The following is a 27,975-nucleotide window of genomic DNA, read 5'->3' on the forward strand; positions in this document are numbered from 1 at the left end:
GAGCCCCTATCCAGCATGTTTTAGATGTTTCCCTCTTCCAACACACCTGATTGAAATGACCAGGATTGTTATCAGGCTTCTGCAGAGCTTGATGATGAGTTAATCATTTGAATCAGGTGTGTTGGAAGAGGGAAACATCCAAAACATGCTGGATAGGGGCTCTTGAGGACCAGGATTGGCCACCCCTGCTCTACAGTCTGTGTTTTCTCTGACTTTTTTCTCCATCATTTTCAAGTATCCTGGCCTCACTCTAATGGTTCCTGATCTGTGGTTTGCTGTTCAACCAGTTTGACATTCTGACGTTCTTAATTCTCTATCCTGTTCTGTTGTCCTCTTTCTGTCTACTAACTCCAACCGGTCCTGCAGACGGCTGCCACCCCTGAGTCTGATTTTGCTGGAGGTTTCTTTAAATCTGAGGGAGACAGGTGGTGCAAAGAGTGTAGTTTGTATGACAGTTTGTATTACAACTGGTATTTTTGCAAAAAAAAAAGTGAATGTATATTGATACAAACAATATTGTCTTCGCTTATAACACATATATGGATGTATCAATACATTGCTCTAAGTTACACATATATACATAAAAAGAGAGAACTACAGCTCTGCCAGTGGTCAGTTCTGGTTGACCTAAAGCCGGCTCTGCAGAAGAGTAACCTTCCACAAAAAAAGTTGCTTATTTTGTCAGTCGCAAGGTCTGAACATAGCAACAAAGTTGCCAAGTTGACAACGCTGCTGAGTGTGGCTAGTTGCTGTGCTAGACTAATTCATCGTAAAGAACAAATACATTTATAAACACAACTGAAATATGGAAGTATGCACCAAGCTGAAAATTGTGTTGTTACACCCCTTATATGTAACAGGTGGCAGTGGTGGCCAAGGGGTTAATGAATTGGACTAATAAGGGAAAGATGGCAATTTGAATTACACCCTGACCCCCACCACAGTAGGTCCTTGTGCAAGACTCTACATCGTAGCTCCTCAAGAATGGGTAAAATGCAGAAAACCAATTTTGTTCGAGTACCTGTGCATTTTTACAACAGCAACATTGTGTTCTTGTTTCATTATCCTTCCTGTTTTCTCTTTGCAGATGCCTGCAATCCAAACAGAAAAGTCAAACTGTATTTGTATTTCTAAAGCCTTCACCAGAGCACAGCACAAGCTTGTGAAACATTCTTTTATTATAAATAGATCATTTGTATAAAAAGAGCATGCTTCAAACATTGCATTTAGACGGTTCACAACCCAAAGCTATTGATCTGTTGGCCAAAAACAGCGACAGACTGGTCTCGTAATGCAGGTTGACAAACGCACAACATGAGACACGGATCTAAAATTTTCACAACCACAACTGAACAAGATTCGTTAAAACGCACAACTAGAATCACAACAAATATGCTTGGTCCCCAACATTTACATATTTTTTAGACTTCTTAATATTGAAAACATCTTTTTTTTTGTTCGTACACTTAAAATCCTCCTGTTTTCTGAGGGACTCTGGATTATTTTTAGTTGTGATAATTTGATATTGGATCTTGTGCCATCACGTTTTGTTCTCTGCTGACTGTAAACAGTAAAACACCACAGATATGTTGATTTAGTCTGCCAGTAGTCCAGACTCCAACCCTTTGGGTTTGTCAAGTTCTTTGTCTTTTTATGATGTCTTCACTCACTCGCTCTGACAGGTACAGAGTGAACGACCCAGGACGTCATCATGTTTGAGGTGTAGCTCCTTCACATGGCGTGGTTGGTGTAGCTGACGTAGGTCGTTTTTGTTGGTGGAACTGAGGGGAAGAGAGAAAACAGCAGGATTATTAAACAAGCATGTTTTATTTACTTTGTCCTATCAGATATTTAATAAATGGGTCCACTCTGTGTGGTGATCTTAAAAGATGAAGCTCTCGTCTATAGTTTCCCTTTAATATCCAAATATCACACAAACAGAAGATTTAATTTTAAAACAGAAAAACGCTGCTTGTCTGGCTTTTGATTTTTCTGTATTTCTGTTTTGGTTTTAAGTCAGTAAAACACAATAACCACACTGTTAACACTCTTTATTTGTTATTTTGATATGGTTTTCAAACGAATTAAACAAAGAAACGAACTGTACACGGATTATTATGCCATACACTTTAGTCAAATATTAATTTAGCGAGTGTTTTCATAACAGTTACTGTTTCTTACTCAATGTGGGTCGCACAGCTTTACGCCCTAAAGCCAGAACACTGCTGACACTGACGATATATGGATCTTGTAATAAAGCTACAAAATTCTAATTTAAACAACATAAATGTCATAAAATCTCATCAATAAAGTATTTGTTTGCTGAAGCTGCGTTATCCTATTAATGGTTATGATAGATGACTATTAGATTAAGAGGTGATCAAAAGTTAATGTAAATCCGTCCCGTCGGCACATCTCTGATGAGTAACAGTCCGTCTCTCAGAATTGTGCTGACAAAGAAGAAAGAAGCTTTGAAGTGTAACTCTGAGCTGTAAACACTCTGGCTTGATCAAATAAGTCTCAGGTGATGTCTTTATTAACTGGTTCCCTCATTACTGAGCGGAAGCTTCCCACTGGGCTCTGATCTTACCTTCAGAAGTCTCTTCAGACAAACACAATTTTTTCTCAAAATAGCTTTGCTGTGAAAAAATTAAGGCCTTTGTTGTGATCAACAGGGACTTTCAACATAATGGTAGTATAACAAAACTATCCACCTACGCTCCATTTACACTCCTTTCTACTGCAAAACATGTTCAACTAAAGAACGCACCAGATGAAGTAAGAAGTCTTCCTGACCTAATGAAATAACTGCCTGGATGGAAGGTGCTGTAGTCATTCTGACCTGAGGCACTTTGACAATTTATACACCTCCGTCAAACACCATGTCAACCATCTGGGATAGAGCAGAGCTAAGGATCCGCCACGATGAGACTTGTAACAGTAACAAGTGACTCAGTTATCATCAGGGTTGTGGTCAATTATAATAATCGCGTAATGCACATTACAGTAAAAAAAAAAAAAACATGGCTATTTAAGCAGCTATTGTGATTATGAGTCCAAACAATGCTCAACGGTGTGTGTTTATCACATCAGCAGCGTAGTCAGTAAGCTGTTTCAAACACTCAGCGGCTATGTCAGCGTCGCTTCCTTCTCCTCCTCACCTCTAACCACAGGAATGTTAACTTTAGGGTGTTAATCATTTGTTTTGTTCTGCATCGTATGGGGTCAAAAACACGTCAGATCATGTCAAAGGCGATACGAGGCGGTATAAGGGCTACTAAAAATTTAACTGATTGTGTACGCTCACACTGCGCTTCGGATTATCTATATACCAGATTATCTATATACTCCCTGATCCATCACTGTGGGATGTTGATCAGTCCCTTATATTAACCCTAACTGTTCCCTGTGCGCTACACTGCTCCTCAGGGTGGGGTTAAATGCAGAGAACACATTTTGTGTATGTAGCTTTACATATATGACAATAAAGTATATTATATATTTAACAGCAGTGTTTGTTTTACCTGTGAGGCAGTTTGAGAGGAGAGGAGTTTCCACCTTATGACATCATAAGGGGGAAAATCCAATTTGCCCGTTTTGAACTGACTATTTACAAAATGTGGAATAACAAGGGAGGGAGGAAACTTAACTTTTTCCAACACCTCTGAATGAGGCTAAAGGAATGTATATCACTGTAGCAAAACTATTATCAAGTGATTTTTTTTCCTAATACTTCCCTTTTAAATAAATTCAAATTTAAGACATGAATACCAATATTTTTCCTTGATTAGGTAACCAATAGATGAGAAACAAATTGGATGAAAGATAATATTTCTTAGGGTATTTTACAGATGATTTAAGACATAAATCAACATTAGAGATGCTAACAGAAGCAAACACAAGAGGAAGGTTATGTTTTATGGGCTTATTTATTAAAGGCTCAGTAATTGCGATTAATTGACTTTAAAATTTAGTAATTGAGAAAATAATTAATTATTATTATTAATTGATGTTCAGTAGAAAAATAATAATTGCAATTTTAATTGTATTTGGAAAAAAATATTTAATATAATAATTTAGTTGTTACTCAACATGGATAATTGAAAATTATTGATAAGACATTTTCACTATCAAAGATGAGAACAGTGAAGTTAAATGTAGGCTGTGTCTCGGCTCAAAGCTTCGATTAACTGCCAGAAACAGTATCTGTGGAAGTACGGCTGAGCTAGAAGCTAAAGGAGAGTTACTTGCCAGGCTTCAAACTCACAGAGATAAATACAGCTGAAAGATGTAGTCAGAGCTTTAATAAATACTTGATATGTTTTTGTATTCATTTAACCATCTTTAAATATTTATTTCCACTGAGACATTGAGGCAAATTTGTTAAGTGTTGTAGATAGGATTTTGCTAAAGAAGCTGCAGATTGTTTGAAAAAAAATGCAAAGTGGATTTTTCAAAAATGTTACAAAATTTTACAAATTTAACATGGTTTACATTTAGTTAAAAAGTTGTTAGTGGCTCGTTAAAAGGAAGATAAAGATTTCCTATGAAATATGATGAAAATTAAATATTTCTGTTACTGCTAGTTTTCCTCATTATTTTATTCTTTAATTAAAGTGAAACTGTGAAAATTTTGTATTTAATAAGTGTATGTCAAACCAATAGCTCTTCGGATTATTCAGTACCTTTCAAGTAGCTCACAGTTTAAGAAAGGTTGGTGACCCCTGGACTAGACACTTTGGTAACTTACTGCAACATAATGTGGCAAAAGATGATACTAGATGACTGGAAAAGTTGAGGCATGCTAATTAACTTGCTAGCATTTTCTGCCACACGTATTTCAAAGGCACTTGTCGTCTTGGAATTTCCAAACCTAGTTCATATTTGGAGGTCTCCCTGCGCACATGGCTATGAAGCTCAGTGCCAGGCATTCCACAGAGCTCCATGTTCCTCCTTCATCAGATTCAGGAGTCTTTTCTGTCCTATAAGCAGGTATGGCTATGCAGAAGGTTATACAGATCTTAAGTCCACTCACTGCTGGCCTCCACGCCCTCGCACAGCTCCGTTTTCACCTCCCCGTTGGGTCGCTCGGCTGCCAGTTGTGACAGCTTGCTGGTCATCGTGGCGGCAGTGACGATGGCCTTGAAGCTGCGTTTGCGTTTGGGAACGTTCTGCTCGGGATGGAAGATGATGATGAAGACCTTTGGCATGTAGAGCATACCCAGAGAGACGGAGGCACTGAGACTGAGGGAGACAGTGAGCGTGGCCGTTTGGATGTACATCTGTGGAGAAACATCAACGGATGTCAATGAGGTGAAGAGACAATACTTAACAACTATACAACTGTGAATCATTCCCATAATAAGGACCTTTTAGCCCTTTGTTATCAGTAGAATACACTTACATATATGATGTGAATATTATGAGCATGTAGCATGGGTTTCAGTATTTTTCCTAAATCAGTCACAAGGAGAACTTCAGCTTTAATTCTCGGCGCATCTTTGTGCTCCGAGAATTGTGTGACATTTTGGGTGTTTTTATTTGTTTGGCTGTTAATATTCCAGTCATTTTAAAGGCTAGCTGTATGAAATTTTGTCAATAATGTTTTTACATTTTTATCTTCTTAATTGCAAAGTCCTGTTTATTGGAACTGTATGGAAAAGTAGATATGCTTCATACTGACACTTAGTAACCTTGTAACCAAATTTGCCCCATTGACTCTCATTATAGTAACCACATATTTTTCATATTGATTCATTCATTATTCATTGTAATCATGACAAATCATAATGCTTTTTCAATAATAACTAATAGATATAAGCCTCTATCTTTAAAATAAAGGGAAAGTATGTTTTAGATGTAATGACCCCCTACCAACCATCGCATAATAAGTTTTAGGGAAATTTCATTGAAGGCCTGGATTTTTCATCTTGCAAAATGTACAAGGTGTACGAGTGTAATTTCTTCTTTAAAACTGTCTTTCTGCCAAAAATAATAATGCATTAAATCATAATCTGCTATTAATCAATGACACGGTAAAAGCTGTGAATATACAAAATAAGTAAAGAAAACAAGTTTTTATTATTTTGTAGATTGTACGTGGATTGTCTTTTCAAGTCATCAAGTGCATGTTATCCACTTCTTACACCACATATTGTTTCTCTTTTGTCTGAAATGCCTTTTAAGTCTTTACTGTAACGGCACATTATGTATGAAAATCTAGACTTTCTGAGCTGTATCAATGTGTCAGGTGTGCAAGTGTAATCTCGTGTGAGCAGATGTATTATCATTCACTTTTTACAACCTCTTTAATTTTTTTTACACCAGCAGTTAAACACTTTGACTATCTACCATTGCAGTTTGACAAATGACCCTGAAGGCATCATTAGGCTCCAGGCAGGCTTTACTAGCTGCTACATAACTATTGATTTCATGCTTTCCGTCTTTGTCGGCAGCATGACTGACTTCTGGCATTCAAACCATGTTGGATGGGACCAACCAAGAGAGTACCTGCAACACCGACCATAGTCAGGCAGTTGTGTCATCTTCAATATGTGATATAAATAGATAAATCTATCTTTAATGCATTTAGGTCTTGACACCAGCACACCACAGCCCAGAATAGTGCACTGTTCACCATGGACTGGTTGAAGGACTGGAGGGGACACCAAAAGACCTCAGTCTCCTCAAGAAGAACATCCTGCTCAGGCTCTTCTTCTACAGAGCATCAGTAGCTGTGTTTCCATTACCCTTGGAAATGCTCAAAATCTAAATAACGTAATAAATATTGGTAATACATTTTAAAAAAAACACTCAAGTATCTCTAAAAAGTTTTTACGCTTTCATGAGGAATTTCTGACATTTCAATATTGAAATGTGTCGCTAAAACGCAATGGAAACAATTTTCACGCAAATACACGTCACAGAACGTGACGTACTGTACATGGTCACATGACGTGAGGTATCTGGTCACATTTGGAACGAATGTTCAGACTTGTGCTCTCTGGACTCAATGGATGCTTTCAAAAAGCACCTATAAAACTTGTTTCAGCAAGTATTTTAATTCAACCTGGCCTAACATTGTTTTTTTTTTATACTATTTACTTGATTACATGCTCTTGTACATATCCATTTTATTTATTTTACTACTGTGAAGCACTTTGTGACTATTGTCTGTGAGAAGTGCTATCCTTACTATAAACTTACTTACTTACTTACAATGTTTTCACGCTTTTATGAGGAAACACTTCAGACGTTTTGGTTTTGAAATGTGTCACAAAAGTGCTATGAAAACATTTTTTCTGATGTACATGGTCACATGACGAGGAGTACCTGGCTACATGACCACTTATCTCAGAGAAAACATGGCACGGTACGTGTAAACAGAAGAGGAGACCAGGACGTTTCTTAGCATTAGACATACAAATCATTACTGCCATGTTAGACATGAAACAACAAAGGAATACAAAGTTTTATAAGGAGCTTCTGAGCATCCATCTTCCTGCAGCAAAGTCTTGCGGGATGAGATTTCACGGGAGTTACGAGGCTCCTGCCCAAAACAACCTTCAATGGAAACACGTTCAAAGCGCATTTAGACTTTGTCAGCATTTAGAAATATTGCTTTTATTTTGCGAAAATCTGTAATGGAAACCCAGCTTGTGTTCAGTCCAGTTTATTGTTAATGTGAACAAGAAGGTCCACAATCTCTTCACCAACCTTTCTTTGGTCTTACCAATGGTGAACCTTAGTTTACGATTTCTCCATGCAAAACAAAGCTGTGTCGCTGATGACAGACCAGAACTCTGTCATCAGAATCCTTTTGGAGGTGGCACTGAAAAGTAAACTGAGTTGAATTAATGCTAACAAAATGCATAACTGAAAAGGAAACTATAAACAAAGCCACAAATGTTATATACTCTCCCATGCTGAGGCCTGATTTCACTGAGGTGTGCAGAAAGCACTCAGAGACTCCCTCAGGGTTAGTGGCACAAGCAACAAGAACAAAAAGACATCCTGGTGACATAACCACCAAACTCTCTTTGGTTTACTTGCTCCTGGATGATTTAATTGCAGCACTTGAATTAAACAGTCCCAGGGTTTACCTGCAAGGAAACTGAGACCCCATTTTAGGTCAAACAATAATGGTCCAAAGGGCTCATTCAGACCTATCCAGAAGAAGGATGGAATTGTGGTTCCTTCACAAAGGACACCAATAATTAAAAGTCCAGCATTATGCTATTTTTCACCCATCTCCAATTGTTTAAAGAACCCCAACTACATAGGATTTGAGGTTTATTTTCCTAAACTCGTCTGTGTTCTGGAGTTTTAGCCCTTTGAGAAGTCACTTTCAGAGTGCTCCTAAAAACAGGCCGTTTTTTGGGCCTTCATGCAAAATGCACGAGTAGGCGTAAACGCACACACTGCTTCAGGGTGTGTGTTTATCACAGCAGCAGTAAATCATTAACAGTCACTTCCTTCTCCACCTCACCTGTTCTGACCACAGAACTAGTCCATTTAAGATTATAGTCCATTGTTTTGTCCAACCGCTGCGTCGCACTGGGTCACAAATATGTCAGATCATCCCATAAAAGCGAAAAGAGGCAGTATAACGGCTACTAAAAGTGCAACTAATTGTGAGCGCTCACTCTGTGCTGCAGGGAAATAAACTCTCCACTATCAGCTGTCAGGTTTTTCAAACACTCACATGAGCTGCTACGTTGCTTTCTTGTCATCTTCACCACAGAAATAAGCAATTTAAGATGATAGTCCATTGTTTTGTTTGATCGCTGCATCGCACAAACATGTCAGATCATCTCATGAAGGTGATACGAGGCAATATAATGGCTGCAAAATATAAAGTGATTGTGAGCCCTCACGCTGCTCTTCGGATTGTCTTTAAACTGAACTTAAAGATATTAACAGTAATATCAACCTGCCTTCACTATGTTTGCTTTACTTGTGAGGTAGTTTGAGAGGGAAGAGATTACATTCTTATGTAGGGTAGGAGGATCCAGGATTGTCAGGAGGAGGAGTTTCCCCCTTATGACGCATTAGTGGGGAAAAATCCAACTCGTCCGTTTAGAGCTGACTTTTTACAAAATGTGGAACAACAAGGGAGGGAGGAAACAGAGCTTTTTCTACTTTGGGCCTCGGAATGAATATCACTGTAGCAAAACCATTATAAAGTAAATTTTTCATAATACTGACCCTTTAAGTGTGAAGCGACTATTGGTAAAGAAGAAAAAGGACAACAACCACCAACCTGATTGTCTCAGGGGTGTCTGGTTAATGACATCTACCAGTTAGACACTAGCCATTCCTATTGTAGTTTGCTGAGAGAGTACAGAATAACCATTATTAATAGTTGAACTGCTTCTCATACTAAAATACTACAGTGCTTTTGCTTTAAAGGAACAAAAAAGTGTGGTGGACAGCAGAGCTGAAATACATTGACAAGCAGAAATCTCACAAAGCACAACACCAGGGGATGCACATCATTTCATCTCTTACAGCTGCAAACAGCATCTGTGCCTCTTCAGCTGTGTCAAGAGCCATTAAAGCACTATTTGATTTGTCTCCTGCTGCTGTCATCCAAGCAGAAATAACTAGTTTGATTTGAAAATCGGCTGCGTGCTGCAACGGGAGAACAATAAAAACACCGGTCAGCTGTTATCAGAGCGAGAGAAACTCCTTCAGGCGCGCTAAGCCCAACGACGCAACCACACACGCACGCACTCACCCACATTAGTGTAGCCGACAGAGCTCAATGAGGCAGAACGAGCCTCTACTTCCTCTACCCGCCCCGGCATCTGTCGCCAAACACCTGTGACAGTCCTCTCGAAACCACAGCACACACCTGGCACTATGCACCACTAGGAGACCATCCACATTGCCATGGCAACTGCCTCAAGTTAGTGAAGACCTCGTGTTAGTGGCCCCTGGTTGCATGTCAAAAACTGGCAGAGGGGGAATTCTGCAGCTGGTCTGAGCTACTCTCTACCACTGCTGAGACCAAGACAAATGAAGGAAAAGAAACAGCAACATCAACGTCGTTGGTGATTCTAGCAACAAATCAAGGAATCATTGCAAAAATGTCTGGAGGACATTGAAGCATGAAATAATTTGTGTCGCCTGGCAGGAAGAAACAAGCTGCCAAGTGATTTATGTTTCCTCTGCTGATACAAAGTGGGTATCGCAGTACCAGCAACACAATCCGTCAGCAGGACAGAAGCGTGGGATGATGATAGGGTTTGATGAGGGATTACCGCCGAGAAGTTCGGAGGTGTTGAGAGGCTGACTCATGGAGAACCACTCAGCTGGATAACAATCGCTGTGAGATGTGACAAGAGTTAATGGAGGACCCAAAAAAGAGGGAGTCAGAACTTTTTATGATGCAGTACTTTAGGCATTTTCTGGTCTAGCGGGTCTGGTAGAAAATGCTTTATACCAGTTTCTTTGAAGGAAACACAGCAGTGCTCCTGATGTGGGAGTTAAAAAAACAACTGATTTAATAACAGATGTGAACAGATTTACTCTGATTCTGTTCTGCTTTACAAACTTCTACAATGAAGAGACTGAATGTACACGTTTCCCACAAAGTAATGTAATGTAAGCAATCTAAACAGAGAGGAATGAATGTTCCCATGATATGTAAAGGCCACTCTATCTGCAGATGTAAACTTATAACAAAGCATCAGTGTACTCTCTTTGCTATTAGAGACGTGATCGGCCGCATTCTGCGTCCTCATTTATCAACCAGTCATGTGCTCAGATCTGAGCTTTCGACGTGTGTTTGACCAAATTCACGCAAACGGGCTCTGGCTCGTGCTCGCCAGCCTGACTCGACTAAATGTGAAGAGTTGTCTTGATCAAATAGCTGGGATTTAGGCTTTTAGGCAGTGGATGAGGAACATTCTATTTAAACCATCATTTGTCGTTACTGAGAATTTAATTCAAACCTCAGCACGAGTCCGTTCCAATATGAAAACACTGTTAACTGTCTCCGTTATTCTCTTCCACAGAGTGTCTTAATTAACTCCTTAAATTCCAGTTTCCACACTACCGAAAAGCACATCTTTGATTTTCTTCACCTCAGCTGTGAGAATGCTGATTTTCATCTCGGAAACCTTTATTTCCTTGCAAATGTTTGTTTGACCTCAGTGAGCGTGGCCTTCAAACTTGGAAGATTTGAGGGTGTAACATGTTAAATCAAATTCAGCCGTCGTATTTAGCAACACTCGCTGGGATTGGCCAAATACAAATGTTTCATAATGTGCACCCGTTTTCACGCAAGGTTGATAGATGAGGGCCAGGGAGTGAATGAGGTCATATGAACTATGGTGTGTCACAGTTTTGACACATTAATAAAGCAATTCCAACCTATGAATGAGCAAAACTAACCCATAAACCAAACTATGAATGCATTTCAGATGGTAAGTCTAAAGCTAGATAATAAAACTTGTTGCTAATTGTTGTCAGAAGGGTCTTTGGAGTCATTTGTATCAACATTAAACTTAAAATACTCAAATACCCGTCATTTTCTTTTCTATATATCATCCATTGCACATCATGTTATGATTACTCTTTTATACATGTATTTTTTTAAGTTTAAGGTTGATTTTTATTGCATATGCAGCTTTTGGTTTTGCTTAATATGGGTTTTAAGATAACACATTTTCTTGGTAGGCTACCTATGCAAGTTATATATAGATTATAGTGGATAATTTTATTACTATTAGCAATTTTGAGCCTTTGAGTGTTATTCACTCATTGTTTTGTTATATAAAATAATTGAAATATAAATCTGGTTAACCTATACTACATTGCATTTTTTATATTCTTTATATATTGTTGAAGAAAACAAAGCTAATTGTGTCATTAATTGGGTCGTGGTGGCCTAATGGTTAAGGAAGCAGGCTTGTTAGTTTAGGATCATTAGTCTGAAACCACTGTGAGACATTGAGCATGTCCCTTAACCATAACTGCCCCCAGGTGCCATTGTAAATGCAAAGTTCTTGTAAATGACTTATCTTGTTGAATAAAGGTGAAATAAAATGTAATTAGGTAAAAAATAATGTAATGTAATTGTGGTAAAACTAGCTATAATATTTAGCGAAAACCTTTTGACGTTTCCTTTTAGGTCAATTTAATTTAGTTGCTTTTACTGCTTAGACTTTATACATTGATTGCAGGCAATAACACAGCGGTTTCTATTGACATCTGGTACCCCATGGAAAAGATACAAACTGGAACCAAACTAATGGACACTCACATGCTGAGGTTTTTTTTCTCCTTTTCTTTATGGAGAAGTGGGATACACTGGCATGGAAGGGGGGGGGGGGCATTAAAAGCATGTTGCTGCAAATCGTTTTGACAAAAATCACATCCTCTCTTTCAGGGGCTCTACGGGTTACGTGGTCTAGATAATAAGCTCATGCTTTGAATTGCTCTTTAAACACCATCTTCCATCCACCCACCATGAAAATAATTTCAGTGTCAAGGTCTAGATTTCATTTGTGGAACAGTGGGCACTCCTAAACCCCTAAGGGCTGGGATACACTGTGCGATTTTTTCAATCGTTGTGCTCAGCTCCAGCTCAAACTGTGCGACTCAGACGCAGAGCCCGAATGTGCGCAGCTCACGATGCATATTCTCACACTGTACGGACCGACACAAATTTATTAAAATCAAAAAAAAAAATACCATGCACTTTTATGTGATTACTTCAATAGTAAGTAAATATGGTCTACTTTGTAAAATATAGCTAATTATTGTGTCCTATTGTCAGAAGTTTGATAAAACGACCTCTACAACATAAATTAATCCTGTTTCAATAAATTACAAGCAAATATAGTATTTTATAGAGCACCAGTACTGTTAGTTTGTGGTGAATTTGTCCAAAAATAGCCTAAAAAGGAACTTGGAAGATTTACCAGTCGTTTTGATGCAAATAAAGCTCTTGTGATTCTCTAGAAAATAAACAATATTGTTTGTATTGTTGATTTATTTCAGTTAAACGTCATTGTCCCTGCTCATACAGACATTGTGTATTCGTAGGTATTGCAACAACCTGCATGTTAAAGGTATGTAAATGAGAAGACATTGGGGGCCTAGGGCCCTAGTTCATTTCCACAATAACTAGCTGCTAATGGAAGACGTCTACAAGAAATCACCTGATCCCTCCAGAGCTGTTGCCAGTGGTCAAAATGATCAACTATGTAAACAATAAGTTGTCTCAAAGTGGTATTACCACAGTTTGCCTGAACTATCCATTTAACAGTAAAGTGATATTGACTGTAGTAGAGGTGAACCTTCCACTATTCAAATTGTTATGATTACATCCTCAGTCATCTCTGATGTCATTCATTTGATGTGTTGTAGGTTGATTACAGTTTTACCTTTAAATAAAACCAGTTAGTTTCATATTTGTACCCCCGTTGTCCTTTTTGGACTACTGAAAAAAAAAACCCAAACCTGTTCAAAAAGTAACTTCTAATCAGAGTACTTTTTTAAACAAGCCACTTTTCTTTTTTTTTTTACTTTTGAGTACATTTTAAGGCCAGTACATTTACTCAAAGTAACTAAACCCCAAAAAGTTTTTTTTTTTTTTTGCTGAATGTGAATGTATTTGGGTATAAAGTAGTGCTGTTGATTGATCCTGATCTAACTCTCAACATTTTAGTCAAAGTATTTAAATTTGTTGTATTTAGTTGTAAAATGTCACAGTGACTGCCCTCAATGGGTTGAAACCAGGCTATTACAAATGATTTTTGCTATTGGCTGAGAACAAGATCATGTGACGTTTTGGGACCATCTTGCCTCACAAACTAGCACTGTTAGCCCCGCCCCTTTTATAAAAACTACCACCTGTGGGCTCTACAATCTGTGGTGAGTAGGTTGGATTGAGAAAAGAGTGAATATAGAGGTATATTGAGTAGCTAGTTAGCATAGCATAGATTGTTCATTGGATATTTTATAGTATAGACTGGGCGTGTCTTCACTGCTCAATTTTTTTTATTTCTCTCCTAGTGGCAGGTCAGGAGAAAGCAGGGGTTTAGTTACTCTTAAAGTAATTTTCCAGCAGTGGTTCTTTTACTTGAGTAAAATAGAGGTCTTTTTGGGGGGGATGTTCATCGGGAATGAATTTGTGCAATGTGTGTTTTTAATCCCTAGCAGCATTAAGAGTTTGCAGACTGATAATAATACTAATAATAGCATGTTATTGTTATGGTAAACTCATCAACTTGATTCAGAGAGTTGAATTCCTAAGCGGAGCAGCTAGCTATGCTACATTATAATCTCTTCGGTTATGCACAGAGACACTCAGAGACCGCCCCCCCCCCACCCACCCTAACCCCTTAAGGCCAGCACAGCTGCCTGCTGATGTGGCTGCTACTGTAAATGTCAGCTGGTGTAGCAGCCTGCTCCATATATTCACAGGCTGACCTAAAAGAACACTTTGAATCACCTGGAATTATCATCCAAAAACGAATTATCCTCACCTGCAGATCAGCAGTTTTTCCTGTAAATTTGAGTTGTGTCCAGAATGAAACAGGCCAGGGAAATCTGCATTTTGTGCGTTTCATTGCCCAAATTACTGAACAGTGCTATTTCCTGGAACAGCTGCACAGTCTTTTTTTTTTTTTTTTTCACTCCGCTGTAAGGCAGAGGGTTTCTCATTGCGTATTTTTACATGTTTGCGCATGCGCGGTCAGGTCCCCAAGATGACAACCATTTACGTCCAAAGGCAGCTCTCTACGCTGCCTTTGGACGTAACCGCGCTATGCTAAATGCTATACGTAAGTTTACAGTACAGTAGTGAATAGATGCTACGTTCTCTAGCTAGTGGGTGGGATAACACTACAGGCAGGATGACAGCGCCAGAGATGATAGAGAAACTTTTTTTGAGGAAAAAGGACCGCTTTTAAAAGATGGAGACCAACACCTGAGTTACCAAACCTTCAGCAAAGGTAAGGTCAGAACATGTTTCATACTTTCTACAGTGAATGGTACAAAAGGAAGGATTGGCTTTGTGGATGCTCCTCACTGAGGCTGTTCTGAGTTGTTGTCATTTTCTCTGTGTTTCCAACACAAACAACGGATGTGCTGCCGTGTCATGAGATATATCTTGTTGGGAGAGTATGAAGGCTATATAAAATAATTGTCTATGTTTCTATAATGGTGTTTATGATGTTGATTTTGTTAGATGGCTAAATGCTTGTTCATGTGGATCTTGTTGGGTTTTTTCTTTCTCATTATTATGAATTTTATATTTTGATAAGCACATTGAGATGACTTTGTTGGAAATTGCTTCATACAAATAAAATTGATTTGAATTGAATTAATACTTGCCAGCAGAAACATGTGAAATTGTCATTGGTGGTCTCGATTTGCAACGTGCCTACCCAACCCTAGTGGTCACGGCACACCACTGTTAGTTTCCCCAAGTCATTTTCTAATTGCATGAACTGGGAATTAAGCCACGACTGCATCATTGTTCCACCGTTCGATGCCACAACCAGTTTTGGGCGAACTTGAACTGAACGTAATGTATTTCTGCCTGATGAATGTTATTGTGAGCATGTTAATTGTGTTAGTGAATGGCTGTCTTTTACAGTTTTACTTCATTCAACATGATCCTGTTGTTTAAAACCTCTAAAGCCCCAGCCACTTTTCTCCAAAAATCACAAAGAACTTTTTAAGCTTCTACATGACCTACATGGCATGTTTTTGTTGAAATTGAAGTCAGACCCTTAGTGGTTAACAGATGATGCAAAATCTTGAAAATATATGATACTGAGTGACAATAAATCATGTTTTAAATACAGAAGTCTGTTGTCCGCCAAACAAATTGGAGATTTACATCAAATATAAAGCCAAATATCATTAGCAAAGGCTATGAAAGCAGAATTATTTGAACTAATGTATGGACATCAACTGCAGCAAGTTTGGTAATAATATTAAACATAAGGCCAAAGATACACGTTTTTGTACAAAAAAGTTCAGGCAGAAGCCCAATTTGCCCCAATTGTGCCAAAGTTTTCCACAAGTTTGGAAACAAGTTTGTAACTGTAATATGTCAGCCAAATTGATTCCAATCCTTATCAGTCTTATGTTTGACCACTAGGTGTTGCAATTTGATTATCCATTTTTATTCAGGTTTCTGCTGTGCCATTTTCCGTTCCACTTTTTGATGCCATTACGCATGGGTCTAGTTCAGCAATGCTTTACCCAATCAGAATGATTGACAGTGTTGGAAAGCTCAGAGCCTGTAAAAAATTGGTGATATCAAACACTATGGCACCGGCCTTTAGCCCGGACCAATGAGAGCTGGATAAAAGAGGGACCAGCCATCTTACGCACGAGCGCTGTCTGCTCATTGGACGGATTTCTTGACTATGAAATGGCTGGGTTTCTGTAATGGCTGTATCTATCTGACTACACAATTTGGATTTATCAGAATATAGAGTTTTTTGCACATTGGAGCAACTTTTGATAAGCAACAACAAAGGTAAGACACCATTTGTCATCATTGCTGACTTTTTTCGTGGTGTATTTTCTGATTTTGTGGCGGTGTTTTGGTACATAACATGACCTGTATATCAGTGGATTCAGCTCGGCCTTGTTAAGACTGTCGTTATAGAGCTCTGTTTATATTTTGTGAAGTTTTCGGAGTTATTGACTTTTCAACATAATGGCTTGGTGTGTGTGCTGTGGTCTTTTGTTCTGACTTTGGGATACAGTTTTAGCTGCGTTTCTTAGGATTACAGAGAGGTATAGAATGTCTGATTTCATTCATTCTTTACAACATTTAGACTAGGGCTGAAACGATTCCTCGAATAACTTGAATAATTTGACAACAAAAAAGGTTTGAGGCAAATTCTCTGCCTCGAGGTTATGTTTAGTTATGGTAGTGGTTTTATCCATGTGCTACCCTGGAGCGCCCTCTTGGGGCTGGGGAGGTTTACTGTTTTATGTCTGGAGATAACATGGCTGCCAGTTTTTCTATTAGTAGCCGTCTGTCTCGTTGATTGAAGGTAATGATCAACATATCTTGAAGCTAAAATTAGTTCTTGTAGCTAACTGCAGTATTCATCGACACTCCAACCGAGTGATCCATTGGTAAAGTTTGTTTGCTTTGTTTCAGAGCCCACCAGTAGTGGCCTTGTTTCACCCGCTTGCGTGACACATCCATACGGTAACCCTCAAATGCTACTTGGCAGTATACAAGGAGTTACTTTCAAAATGCAAAATTTGATGTGAAATTAAACTGAATCACCCCTGATGTGGACAGTGGTTCGACTCAATCCTAATATCATTGTTTTGCAGGAATTAACGTAGAATGGATGTTGTTTGTTGCTGTTTTTCTTAATTTACTGGTTTTCTATCGCATTGGTTGGACTGTGTCTGGGCCCACATCCCTTCAAATCTCCCCCAAAATCCTTTGAAATCTAACAGTGCTTTCACTTCAGCTCAGCTGTTTTATTTATTTATTTATTTCAAAGATTTTGGTCAATTTACATGGATCCAATTAGGAATTGTTGGCTGAATAGCAGGGAGGAAGTTAACCAGTGTGAGGACAGTAAATATATGCAGCTCTACACAGTGTTTGATTTGTCTGTGGGGATGATTTCAATGCTTATTCTACACAACAGCTTGCACTCTCTAAATCTGTCACTCTGCAAATAGATACTCAGCTTTTTAAATAAGGTGGCGAGTTTCAGACGGGGTGACAGATGAATTTATGACGAATTGATTATACAGGCTGACAGCCACTACCACTGCCTTCCTCATCCACGGGAACTCTCAGTGTCTGAACACAACTTTCGGCAAAAACTTCAAGGGCAGGTGATGTTCTGCACACTGGACGGAGATCGATACAAGCTGCTTTTCAGTGTGGTGTTTAATAGGATCACTTAATGAAGACCTCTGTCACTCTAACCTTACGTCTTTGTCAGCAAATACGAGGAGATTTAAACCCCAAAGTGTAGTTTGTACGATAAGTGCTATTCCTGCTGATAAGCCATTCAACGAATCAGTGATAAAGCATTCTTTGGAAGCAAGGAACTTTTAACTATAAGGTCCTTTTTCTCTATTTATATCTAAAACAGCACCTGCACTAATGTTAACTATGAATTGCTTGATCGTGCATCATAAAGCAACATTATGGACTCCAATAGACCACAGATATGTTTTTTGCCTGATACATATTCTTTCTGTGATTGTTTTTAAGGTAAAAAGATAAGAGGCCTTCACAAAGCTACGCCACAAATCTCAGCAGCATCAAGAGACCTGAGGCAAGACTATGCACATTTTAGAGATGCCCCGATACCGTTATCGCAAACTACAGGTACTGATTTGTGTACTTATTCGCAAACCACATGCCACAGACATAATTTTACCCTTGACAAATCGGATTTTATTGTTTGACTGGCAAGTTTAGAAGTAAAAAAGTAACGTCAGCAGCTTTGTGAATAAAGGTAGAGGAAAATGTTGGTGGTATAGTTGTACAGTATTTTCACTTCTTGCATTGCTGGAACGCTGTTTTAGATCCCTGTTAGTGTTAGGATTTGAGTAGCGACCGTTTTAACTTGCGAATGACTTCTGTTATAGTGGCTAGTTGCTGTGGTAAAGGACACGACTGGTATGCGACGGTCGGCGATGCCATGTTGGTTTCACTTAAGAAAAGACGTTAGTGTTAATAAGTGTCTGTGTTTACTCTTTATGTGCAAACGTGTCATACAAGAAGTGATATATATCCTTCAAGCCGTCAACTCAGATTTAACACACGAAGCAACGACATTGCTACCAAAGCATTTCTAGAATTAAATATAGTATTAATTGAAACAAATAAGAAATACAACAGAGATCGATTATTTTCTAGACAATCCAAGTGGCTGTATTTGAATGAATAGGTACTCAGTAGTAAACAAACCCTGCTCAGGAAAAGAGAGATGCACAAAGCCTCATAAATACCTGGTGGGAGGCTGTCACCAACACTTCACCCTTTCTTTTTCTCCTTTGAGTAATCATTTTTCCGGTTTATTTTTTCTCACACGCTCACACATTCATTTTTTTCTCACATGCTGGACTCCAGAATGGAGGACTATTGCTTGATGATTTTGTTATTCAACACAAAATAAAATTCACTTTTTGTTTAAGTTTAATCTTTGCATATATCCTACAGCATCGTGTGTCACCATGCATAGTCATAGTAAAACTAATGGAGTGACATCCTGGTGGCGCTTCAAGTCAAAACAAGCATGCAGTATTGTGCTGGGTTGCAAGAGTGAACTGTTGTACCATGTGGTATCTTTGCTTCATTATATGTGACACAAAGAGAGACATATAATGAAAGTAAGGATAAAAAATTATGATTTCCGTAAAACGATGATTAAAAAAAATCACTACGAAGACTAGCATATTAAGATAAACATTTTGTATGATACATGTTACCAAATTTTCACAGCTGAGAAAGAGTAACTACCTAAAAATATTGGGTTCCCACAAAGTCTGAATCATAACATTATTCAAAATGTGTTGCTATGCTAAAGCATTAAAATTATCTTTACTGGAGATAAGGTTCCTTAAGTAATACAGACTACAGAGATTATTTTCTCTGCCTTGATGTAGAAAAAGAGAGAACAGAGAGAACAAATCTGATCTGTCAGCACTTTGTGTATTAATCATGTTTGATTAGTGTTGCTATAGTATCTATGGCTTTTACGTTCACTGTAAATAGTGATAGCATAAGAAGGAAAAACCACACACAGGATGTGTCAGTGAATGGCTCCACCAGTCATCCAGATGTCCCAACAGACATGATAATGAGCAAAATTCTCCATCTGGCACCGCGTCTTTCTGCAAACTTGACAAAACACCGATACTGGAAATGTGCCAAACTTAGTTCTGCTCTAATTACTTTTTTGACGAGCTTTAAGTTAGACTGGGACCTGCTGATCAGAAACCAATCAGTCTATCAGAAAAGCAGATGTGAAAGTAATGTAATACAAGTACTCACGTTACTGTAATTGAGTTGCTTTTATGGGTACTTTTCTGAGTATATTTCTAAATCAGTAATTTTACTTGTACTTAAATACATTTTAAAAGAAGTAATTACTTTCTAGTTTCATTTCTACACCCAACCATTACTAAGTAAATAGTTATTTTTAGCTTTGAAATGATCAACGGACATTGTGAAACAACAAGAAATGAAATGACCAGACAACAAACGCATCACATCATAGCCGACCAATCAGATTAAATGTAATGTACGTGCCAAAAACAGCATTGAATGGAGGTTTTTAGAGTTCATAAATACTGTATATCTATACTTTGAGACTGAGAATTCATTGGTGTTATTGTATTTAAAAAAGAATCTTTTTATCTTTTTTATTTTATACAGGTGCCTTTGTGGAAAATAAATTAAGTTCCAATTGTGCAAGATTTGGTCTCTTCCTTTTCAAGTTTATACATGAGATGTTTACTGTATGCAAGGGAAGCTATGGAAAGATTTATTACCAAAAATAAATGTGGGTGTGAAAGTAACTAGCAACCTTTACTTTGAGTACTATTTAATTGACTTACTTATACTTGTACTTGAGTACAAGTTTAATCAAGTAACAGTACTTCTACTTGAGTAGGATATATCAGTACTTTTTACACCTCTGCAGTAAAGTACAAAAGAATAATAAGATACTGTAAACCTTTCTACATGTTGAGACAAGAAATCGGCGATTGTACTCTTTGGTTGTGCAAAAGCAGACAAGCATCGTGACCAATTAAAATGTGTCTTCATAAGAAGGTGAAACATCTTCACGTTCTGGCCTTTTCAGTGGGTAAATTAAAGCTTTCTACATGAGTGTCTGATGTTTGGAGCATGCAGTTTCTAAAAATGTTGACATGTTTGCTTTCAGCTGTCTTTCCCCAGGAGGGCAGAAGACTTCCTGTTTCAGATCAGTCGTTGTGCTCCTCATTTTCTCTCTTCAGCCTAGACAGCGCTGCATCACTTCTGCTCCTCTAGTGTTCAGATTAACCCTGATGATAATGTCATCATCCGCAGATCTACAGGAAGCCTGATAATGAGCTACCCTTCAGAATAAGCTGTGGGGGAGCGAGCTAACATCTAAGACATGTGGGATAGGGGCTCTCCACGACTGGACTTGGGCCAGTTCATCTTTGTGTACAGTGATGGTTTCATCACCATGATACGGTTGTAATCTTTAAAGCAGTGATTCTCAAACGTTTTTGGCTCAAGTACCTCTTTTCTCTAACTTTTGAATGCGAGCACCCCCTTTGTCCGACCACCACATTTTGCTCAGACATCTGTGAAAAAACAACTATAGAGCATAATGTTGGAATGAAAGTGATAACATATTCTCATTTTGAAAATAAATGGAATGAAACAGCATTTACTGCTTCCTGAATATTATTATTTTTATAGTTTTTATCATTTACCGTCATCTCCCTCCTGATGTGGGATCAAGACTGACTCTTGTATTTTCAATTCATGTTCTAATCAAGATCACTTCTATCATAATTTTGTGTGTTCTTGGTGTCATTTTGTGTATTTTGTTGTTTGCTTCATTATTCAGCATATTTTTCCTCTTATTTTGTGTGTTGTTGGTATTATCTGCATTAATATCTCTGTGTGTGTTTTTTTTGTGTCGTTTGGTTGTTGTTTATGTCATTTTGTATGTTTCTCTGTTTTTTTTAGTGTATTTTGCAATAATCTTGTGTATTTTTCTCTCATTCAGTGTGTCTGTTGTCGTTTTGTGTGTTAGTAGGTATTTTTCTCTCTTAGTGCATGTGTGTTTTGGTGTAATTTTGTGTATTTTGTTGTTGTTTAGTTGTTTTAACTAAAAATAAACATTATAAAACCCCATATTTTGAATGCTTTCATTTGTTAATTTTCCTCTTTCTCTCTCTAGTACCCCCTGTAGTGCCATTGCATACCCCCATTTGAGAAAGACTGCCTTAAAAGATGCAGAGCCACAATGCTAGGCTTAGGGAACCCAGCTACACATGCTACATGAAGGCCAGCTTCTGTTGGCCATTGTTGCTCTACTGGCTCTTGATGATGATAATTAAATGCTTTTGGATAAAAACTATTCAGGGAACTCAACCACTCTGAGCCCTGTTTCCTGATGTGTAAGGAACACCATTAGGCTACTCTAATCATATTACATCTAACAAAGTAAAGGTAAAACATGAAGCTAAAAACAGCTTTTTTTGACGACCAAATTAAGGGATTATTGCCTTAATTTACTGTTAGTCTAATAACCCATTTTTTCATGAGTTTTATGCAACAAGAGTTTTTTGAGTTGCATATTTCTGTTTATTTGCATTGCCATTGAGGAATGATAATTATTACCAATATTATTGATGTGAACACTTACCCGCTCTGCTGACTGCGCTGTGCCGAAGAAGATGGGAATGAAGGCCAGCCAAATGATGCATGTGGTGTACATCGTAAATCCAATGGGCTTCGCTTCGTTGAAGGTCTCCGGCACACTACGCGTCTTAATGGCATATACTGTGCATGTGACCATTAAAAGAATGCTATATCCCAAGGAGCAGATGAGTGACAAGTCAGATATGTCGCATTTCAGGACACCACGGGCGTTATCTGGATCCTGAGTTCGCTGCTCACCGTAGTCCACAAATGTGTGAGGAGGATCAGCGGCAAACCACACCAGGACGCCCAGCAGCTGCACTGAGATAAGCAAGAAGGTGATAATCAGTTGGGATGCAGGTGAGATGAAGCGAGGCGCAGTCACAGCCTTGGAACCCTGCTCAAAGATGCGATGTATGCGGTTGGTCTTGGTGAGCAGCGCTGCGTAGCTGAAGCACATACCAAGGCCGAGGAAGATACGTCGGAAAGAGCAGACGGCGATGTCAGGAGCAGCAATCATAGGAAAGGTGACAATGTAGCACAGAAAGATGCCCGTCAGCAGAACGTAGCTCATCTCACGACCAGAGGCGCGGACAATAGGCGTGTCATTGTAGCGGACAAATGTTACTATCACAAAGGTTGTGGCAATGATGCCCAGGACTGATATAAAGACTGGCACCAACGCCCAAGGTGAGTACCACTCCAGCTTGATGATGGGGATAGGTTGGCAGCCAGTTCGGTTCTGGTTTGGTCTTCTCTCATAGGAGCAGAGATCACAGGTGAACTCACTGGACTGGTAATGATATCCCTCACAGCGCTCACAATGCCAGCAGCATGGGACGCCCTTCACTACCTTCTTCCTCTCACCGGTGCGACATGGGAGGCTGCAGACTGAGGTTGGCAGGAAGGAGTCCACAGCGCTCCACTGCAGGGCCTCCATCTGATGAGGAGAAGGAAAAGTTGGTTTCATCATGAGTCTGAACTAACAATTAAAATATATCAAAACACAGAATCTTAAAGAGTAACTAAACCACAAAACCACTTTTTCCAGCTGAATGCAATTGTATTTGGGTATGAAGTAGTGCTGTTAATTGATCCTGGTCCAACTCTCAACATTTTAGTCAAAGTATTTCAATTTGTCTTATTTAGTTTTAAAATGTCACAGTGACTGCCCTCTATGGGTTGAAACCAGGCTATTACGATTGATTTTTGCTATTGGCTGAGAACAAGATCATGTGACGTTTGGGAACCATCTTGCGTCACCAACAAGCACTGTTGGCCCCGCCCCTTTTATAAAAACTAGCACCTGTGGGCTCTACAATCTGTGGTGAATAGGTTGGATTGAGAGATGAGTGAATAAAGAGGTATATTGAGTAATGAGTAGCTAGTTAGCGTAGCATAGATTGTTCATTGGAGATTTTATAGTATAGACTGAGCGTGTCTTAACTGCCCCAGGAGCCCCGCCCATAATCAAGGCATTTTTTAAATTTCCCTCCTAGTGGCAGGTCAGCAGAAAGCAGGGGTTTAGTTAAACTTTAAGTGTTGTAGTTTCAGAACCTACTTTAATTAGACTGTTATTCAGATTTGTATTCAGGTAAACACTTTATACAAGTTATAGGTCATTAAGATCCTTTATTTTCCACAGATCTCATCAGATATAACATTCAGTGTTGTGAACCTGTGTGTGGGTGCATGGAGGATAGTAGAACTCTGATCTCTTTGTTCTATCACAAGTGAAGGACATTTCTATGATTACTCTCACTATTTAAGGAGTGATTTGTTCTTACGTTTAAATGCAACTGATTGGTCCATTGTCCGATGATCTTGTACTCTGCAGTTGATTTATTGTTGATCTGATACTGAAAAATGTCGTAGCGCCCAGGTGCATCACCATTCTCGTTAAAGATGACTGGAGTTCCAGCACTTCCTGCAAAAGCACAAAGGGAGGTTTTACACTTCAACTTGTACCTAAAATAACCAAAAACCAGTAATGCCAAAATTATGCTGAAAGCAGATTAAACACACAAACAATATGTAAGATGACTTTAATTAAAAAAAACTTTGTCCAAGAATATTTAGTTATTTGCTCTTGGTAGCGTAAAGACCAGCTCGACCAACAATGGCTGCCATAGTAAAGGTGAGGCTTGTGGGATGAGGTTTTCATTGCAGTCGAGGAATCTGCTCTAAGTAGCTTAAAGTGCTTCTCTATTAAACTCAGTTTCCTCACAAATTTACATATTGACATTAATAATATCAACTTTCATTTATATGTAACTTATGTCATGTCCTATTATGGTTGTGCTAGTTTTAATGATTCGGTTCAGTGCGCTAAATAGCGTATTTGATTTGGGTTCTCTCTGATTAGTGGGAGGTTGGACGTGTTTTCGTTTCACAGTTGTTTGGCTTCTGATTGTGTGTTACCTCCTGAATTATTTTGTTTAGTATTTCATCGTCTCTGTGTCTGAGTGCTTTGATGTTAGTTTGTGTTTGTACAGAGGAATTTGTGTAGCATTTCTTTCTTCCTTCTCGTCTCCACACTGGTGTGCCTCGTCTCCTGATTGCCTTCCCTCACTACTTAAAGTGTTTGAACTGAGCCTTTGTTGGTTCATTGGAGTGTTAGGCCCACTTGTTCGTGTAGACAACTGTTTTCATTTCCAGTCAAATGAAATGTGTGTGTTCCCTTTAATTTTTACTTCGCTGGGTTTGATTTTTAGACTTTGTTTCTATTTTAAATGGACTTTTACTCTGAGTGTTACTCCAGCTCCCTGCCTCTTTTCATCCTTCACTCTTTCCAACCTTCATATACTCGTTAAGAACGTCCGATGCTGGGTTGGGGGTCAATCACATTTTTCAGTTACAATTACGTTTTCAATTACCCATGTTCAATTACAAATAAATAATGATTACAGTGCCCAGCATTTACTTCATTTACAATTACATTACAATAATATTTTTTATCTTCAGAAAGTCAATTACAATTACATTCTTAATTACTAAATTTCAAGTACAATTACTCAGCCTGAAATAAATAACCTAATAAAAGTTAACCTTCCTCTTGTGTTAGCTTTCTTTTAGCATCTCTTATGATAACTGGTCATAAATCAGCTGTAAAATACACTAAAAACAAATCTATCATCTAATTTCTCTTCTATCTATTGGTTACCTTGTTAGGTTTACTAATGAATGAAAATGTAGGTTTTATTGTTTTTGCAGTGGAAATCAGCCTTTTTAGTGTCAGTATACCACTCAATTTTAATTAATTAATAATAATTTATTTCCTATCTATTGGAATTGTGTAGAACTGTAACATGGTTTGACAGTTTTGCTTTAAATGACAATTGACAATTTTATAGAATTTTCATGGCAATTACAATTACAAAGTCGATTACCTAAACTCAATTACAATTTAATTATGATTACAACAGCAACAGATTTTTAAAATTACAATTACAATTGACCCCAACCCTGGTCCGATGTGTGTCTACCTGAGACCATTACAAAGTTGATCAAATATGTATTCCCTTTAATACAATTCATATTATATAATTATATATATATAATAAACGCTGTGGTAGAGAAAAAGATCAAAAAGCCCAAAGTGAAAGTGTTTAAAATGACCAAGCCAACTCTTGTGCTTTATTCTTAAGCCAGAGAAAAGTAGCTGTGTGTTATATTCATTTTATGATTTTTGTTAGCGTACAGTAGCGCTGGGATTCTTGCCACAGGGCAAATTAGGGATCAGGGACAGTTGGCCGTCTTGAACTTCAGGCCTGTTATTGTAGATCTGGGAAAGCTGAGTGGCATATTGGAGCAAAATAGCAACACAACAACAACAAAAAACAACAGATTTATTATGCATCGAGTGGGCGGTTTGATTCTATCCTGCCCCAATTTTCTTCTTCAGCATGAATAGAAGCTGCACAATTTACATCAAGGCGGTGAATCATTACAGCTTGCCTCAGGATGTAGAAACACCCCTCCATCACTAACAGCCCCCCTCTCCTCATTTGTGTCATCTCCCACTTCACCTCACTTCAGCCACTATGTGCAAATATAGAATTAACAACATCCCTTCACTGTAAATCCAAACAGAACAGTCAGGATCATTCTGCAGGGGTGTGAGCTGAGCCACAAAACAAGCATTTACACAAAGACATAGTTGCAATCAAAGGCTTTTGGTTAACCTGGTAAGAGCCAGATTGATGTGTAGCCCCTCCCTCTAACTCCAGTTCTCCACTCGATCTGGGTCTGTGTCTGGTGAATCCTTTCGGAACCAGGGAGGGACATGAACAGAACGCTTGAAGCTGATTGAGTGAAGCGTATGTCATCTAATTAGGGAAAACTGATGAAATAGATATTAAATGGAAATGGGGAAAATTTGCAATGGAAAATTTGTGATTCTTGATATTTTCATGTAACATAGTTTCTTCAGCTATTTACAGTTACACCAGTAAACATGTTAGTGTTGACACAATTTACCATTGTTGAAAGTTTCTCACTTTTCCTTATTTTGACCAATCTGAAAGGCTTGCCAGAGTAGTTTCCTCCTCACTAGTTTGTTCCACGTTAGTGTGACATAATCCTGTCATTGAAATATTACACAGTATAATGACAGGAGAATTGAGAGAGCTGTAATTTATGTAGAAATAGGTAAAATGATATTTTTGCATTGAAGGATCCTGAATGGTCGGTTTTGTAAAAGATGCAATGAAATGATCTCCTTAGTGAACACAGAGCGGGAACATCTGTGGGCTTTACTGAACGGTCAGCGTTCACTCATCGCTGCGTTAACATTGGTGAACGCTCACGTTTCTGCATCCCTGCCCTGATCGTATTATCTTCTGCTTTGCTCCTTGCTCAACTGTTAAATGTTCTTTCAATTTCAGCCTTTTTTTTCAAGATTTTGGGTCAGGTTTGCTTATTTTCATATCAATGTTTGTTCACCTGTTGTTATTTCTTCATCACTTCTTGATCCATGCACCCTTCGTTCTTTGGTTATTCCATTTTAAAAACAAACCAAAATGACAAACATTGTGATTATTTTGTTTTACTGATTTAAAACCTAAACAGAATTACAATAAAATAAAAAACCAGACAAGCAGCATTTTTCTGGTAAGTTAACTTTTAAGGTTGGTTATACAGTATATAGACTTTATTGTTGATTTATTGTGTAGTTTGTTGGATTTTGAGGTAAATGTTTCCAAGTTTGTTTTGTGGTAGGCTTGGTTTGAAATTTGAGCAATAATTGAACTTTACACTAAGTTACCTCATTCCTGCCTTCTCATGCTTCAGCCCTTGGGTCTTGTAGAGATCTTTCCTGACCATCTCTGTTATGTAATTCTAAAAATGTAAACTTAGGAGTTTAAATTCATGACACAAACTGATATCCATTAGGCTGTTTTTTTTTTTCATGCAAATGTGAGGATCATGGCTTGAATATGTCATTCAATATCGCAGAGAACTGGAACACTGGCTTAATAAGATGGACTGCAGACTTACTGTAACAGTTGCCTAGAAATCAGTCACTGAAACCTTGCACAAGAAGAGTAAGTCACCAAAAGGAATTGCTAAAGAGTATAGCT

At 38.3% G+C, this 27,975-nt stretch overlaps 1 protein-coding gene across 1 annotated transcript in view; it reads right to left on the reverse strand.

Annotated features, from left to right (window-relative positions):
• Positions 1-1,405: 1,405 nt before the first annotated feature.
• grm8b (glutamate receptor, metabotropic 8b) overlaps positions 1,406-27,975 on the reverse strand; it is a 146,870-nt gene continuing 120,300 nt past the window's right edge. The window contains exons 8-11 of the mRNA XM_028450538.1: positions 24,181-24,320; positions 22,398-23,333; positions 5,036-5,282; positions 1,406-1,781 (exon numbers count right to left, since the gene is read on the reverse strand). Of these exons, the coding sequence (XP_028306339.1) occupies positions 1,732-1,781; positions 5,036-5,282; positions 22,398-23,333; positions 24,181-24,320 (1,373 nt within the window). The 3' untranslated portion in view covers positions 1,406-1,731. The remainder of the gene's footprint in view (positions 1,782-5,035; positions 5,283-22,397; positions 23,334-24,180; positions 24,321-27,975) is intronic.

Source organism: Gouania willdenowi, chromosome 6 (assembly GCF_900634775.1).
Source record: "Gouania willdenowi chromosome 6, fGouWil2.1, whole genome shotgun sequence".
In the NCBI taxonomy this organism is placed as follows: domain Eukaryota; kingdom Metazoa; phylum Chordata; class Actinopteri; order Blenniiformes; family Gobiesocidae; genus Gouania; species Gouania willdenowi.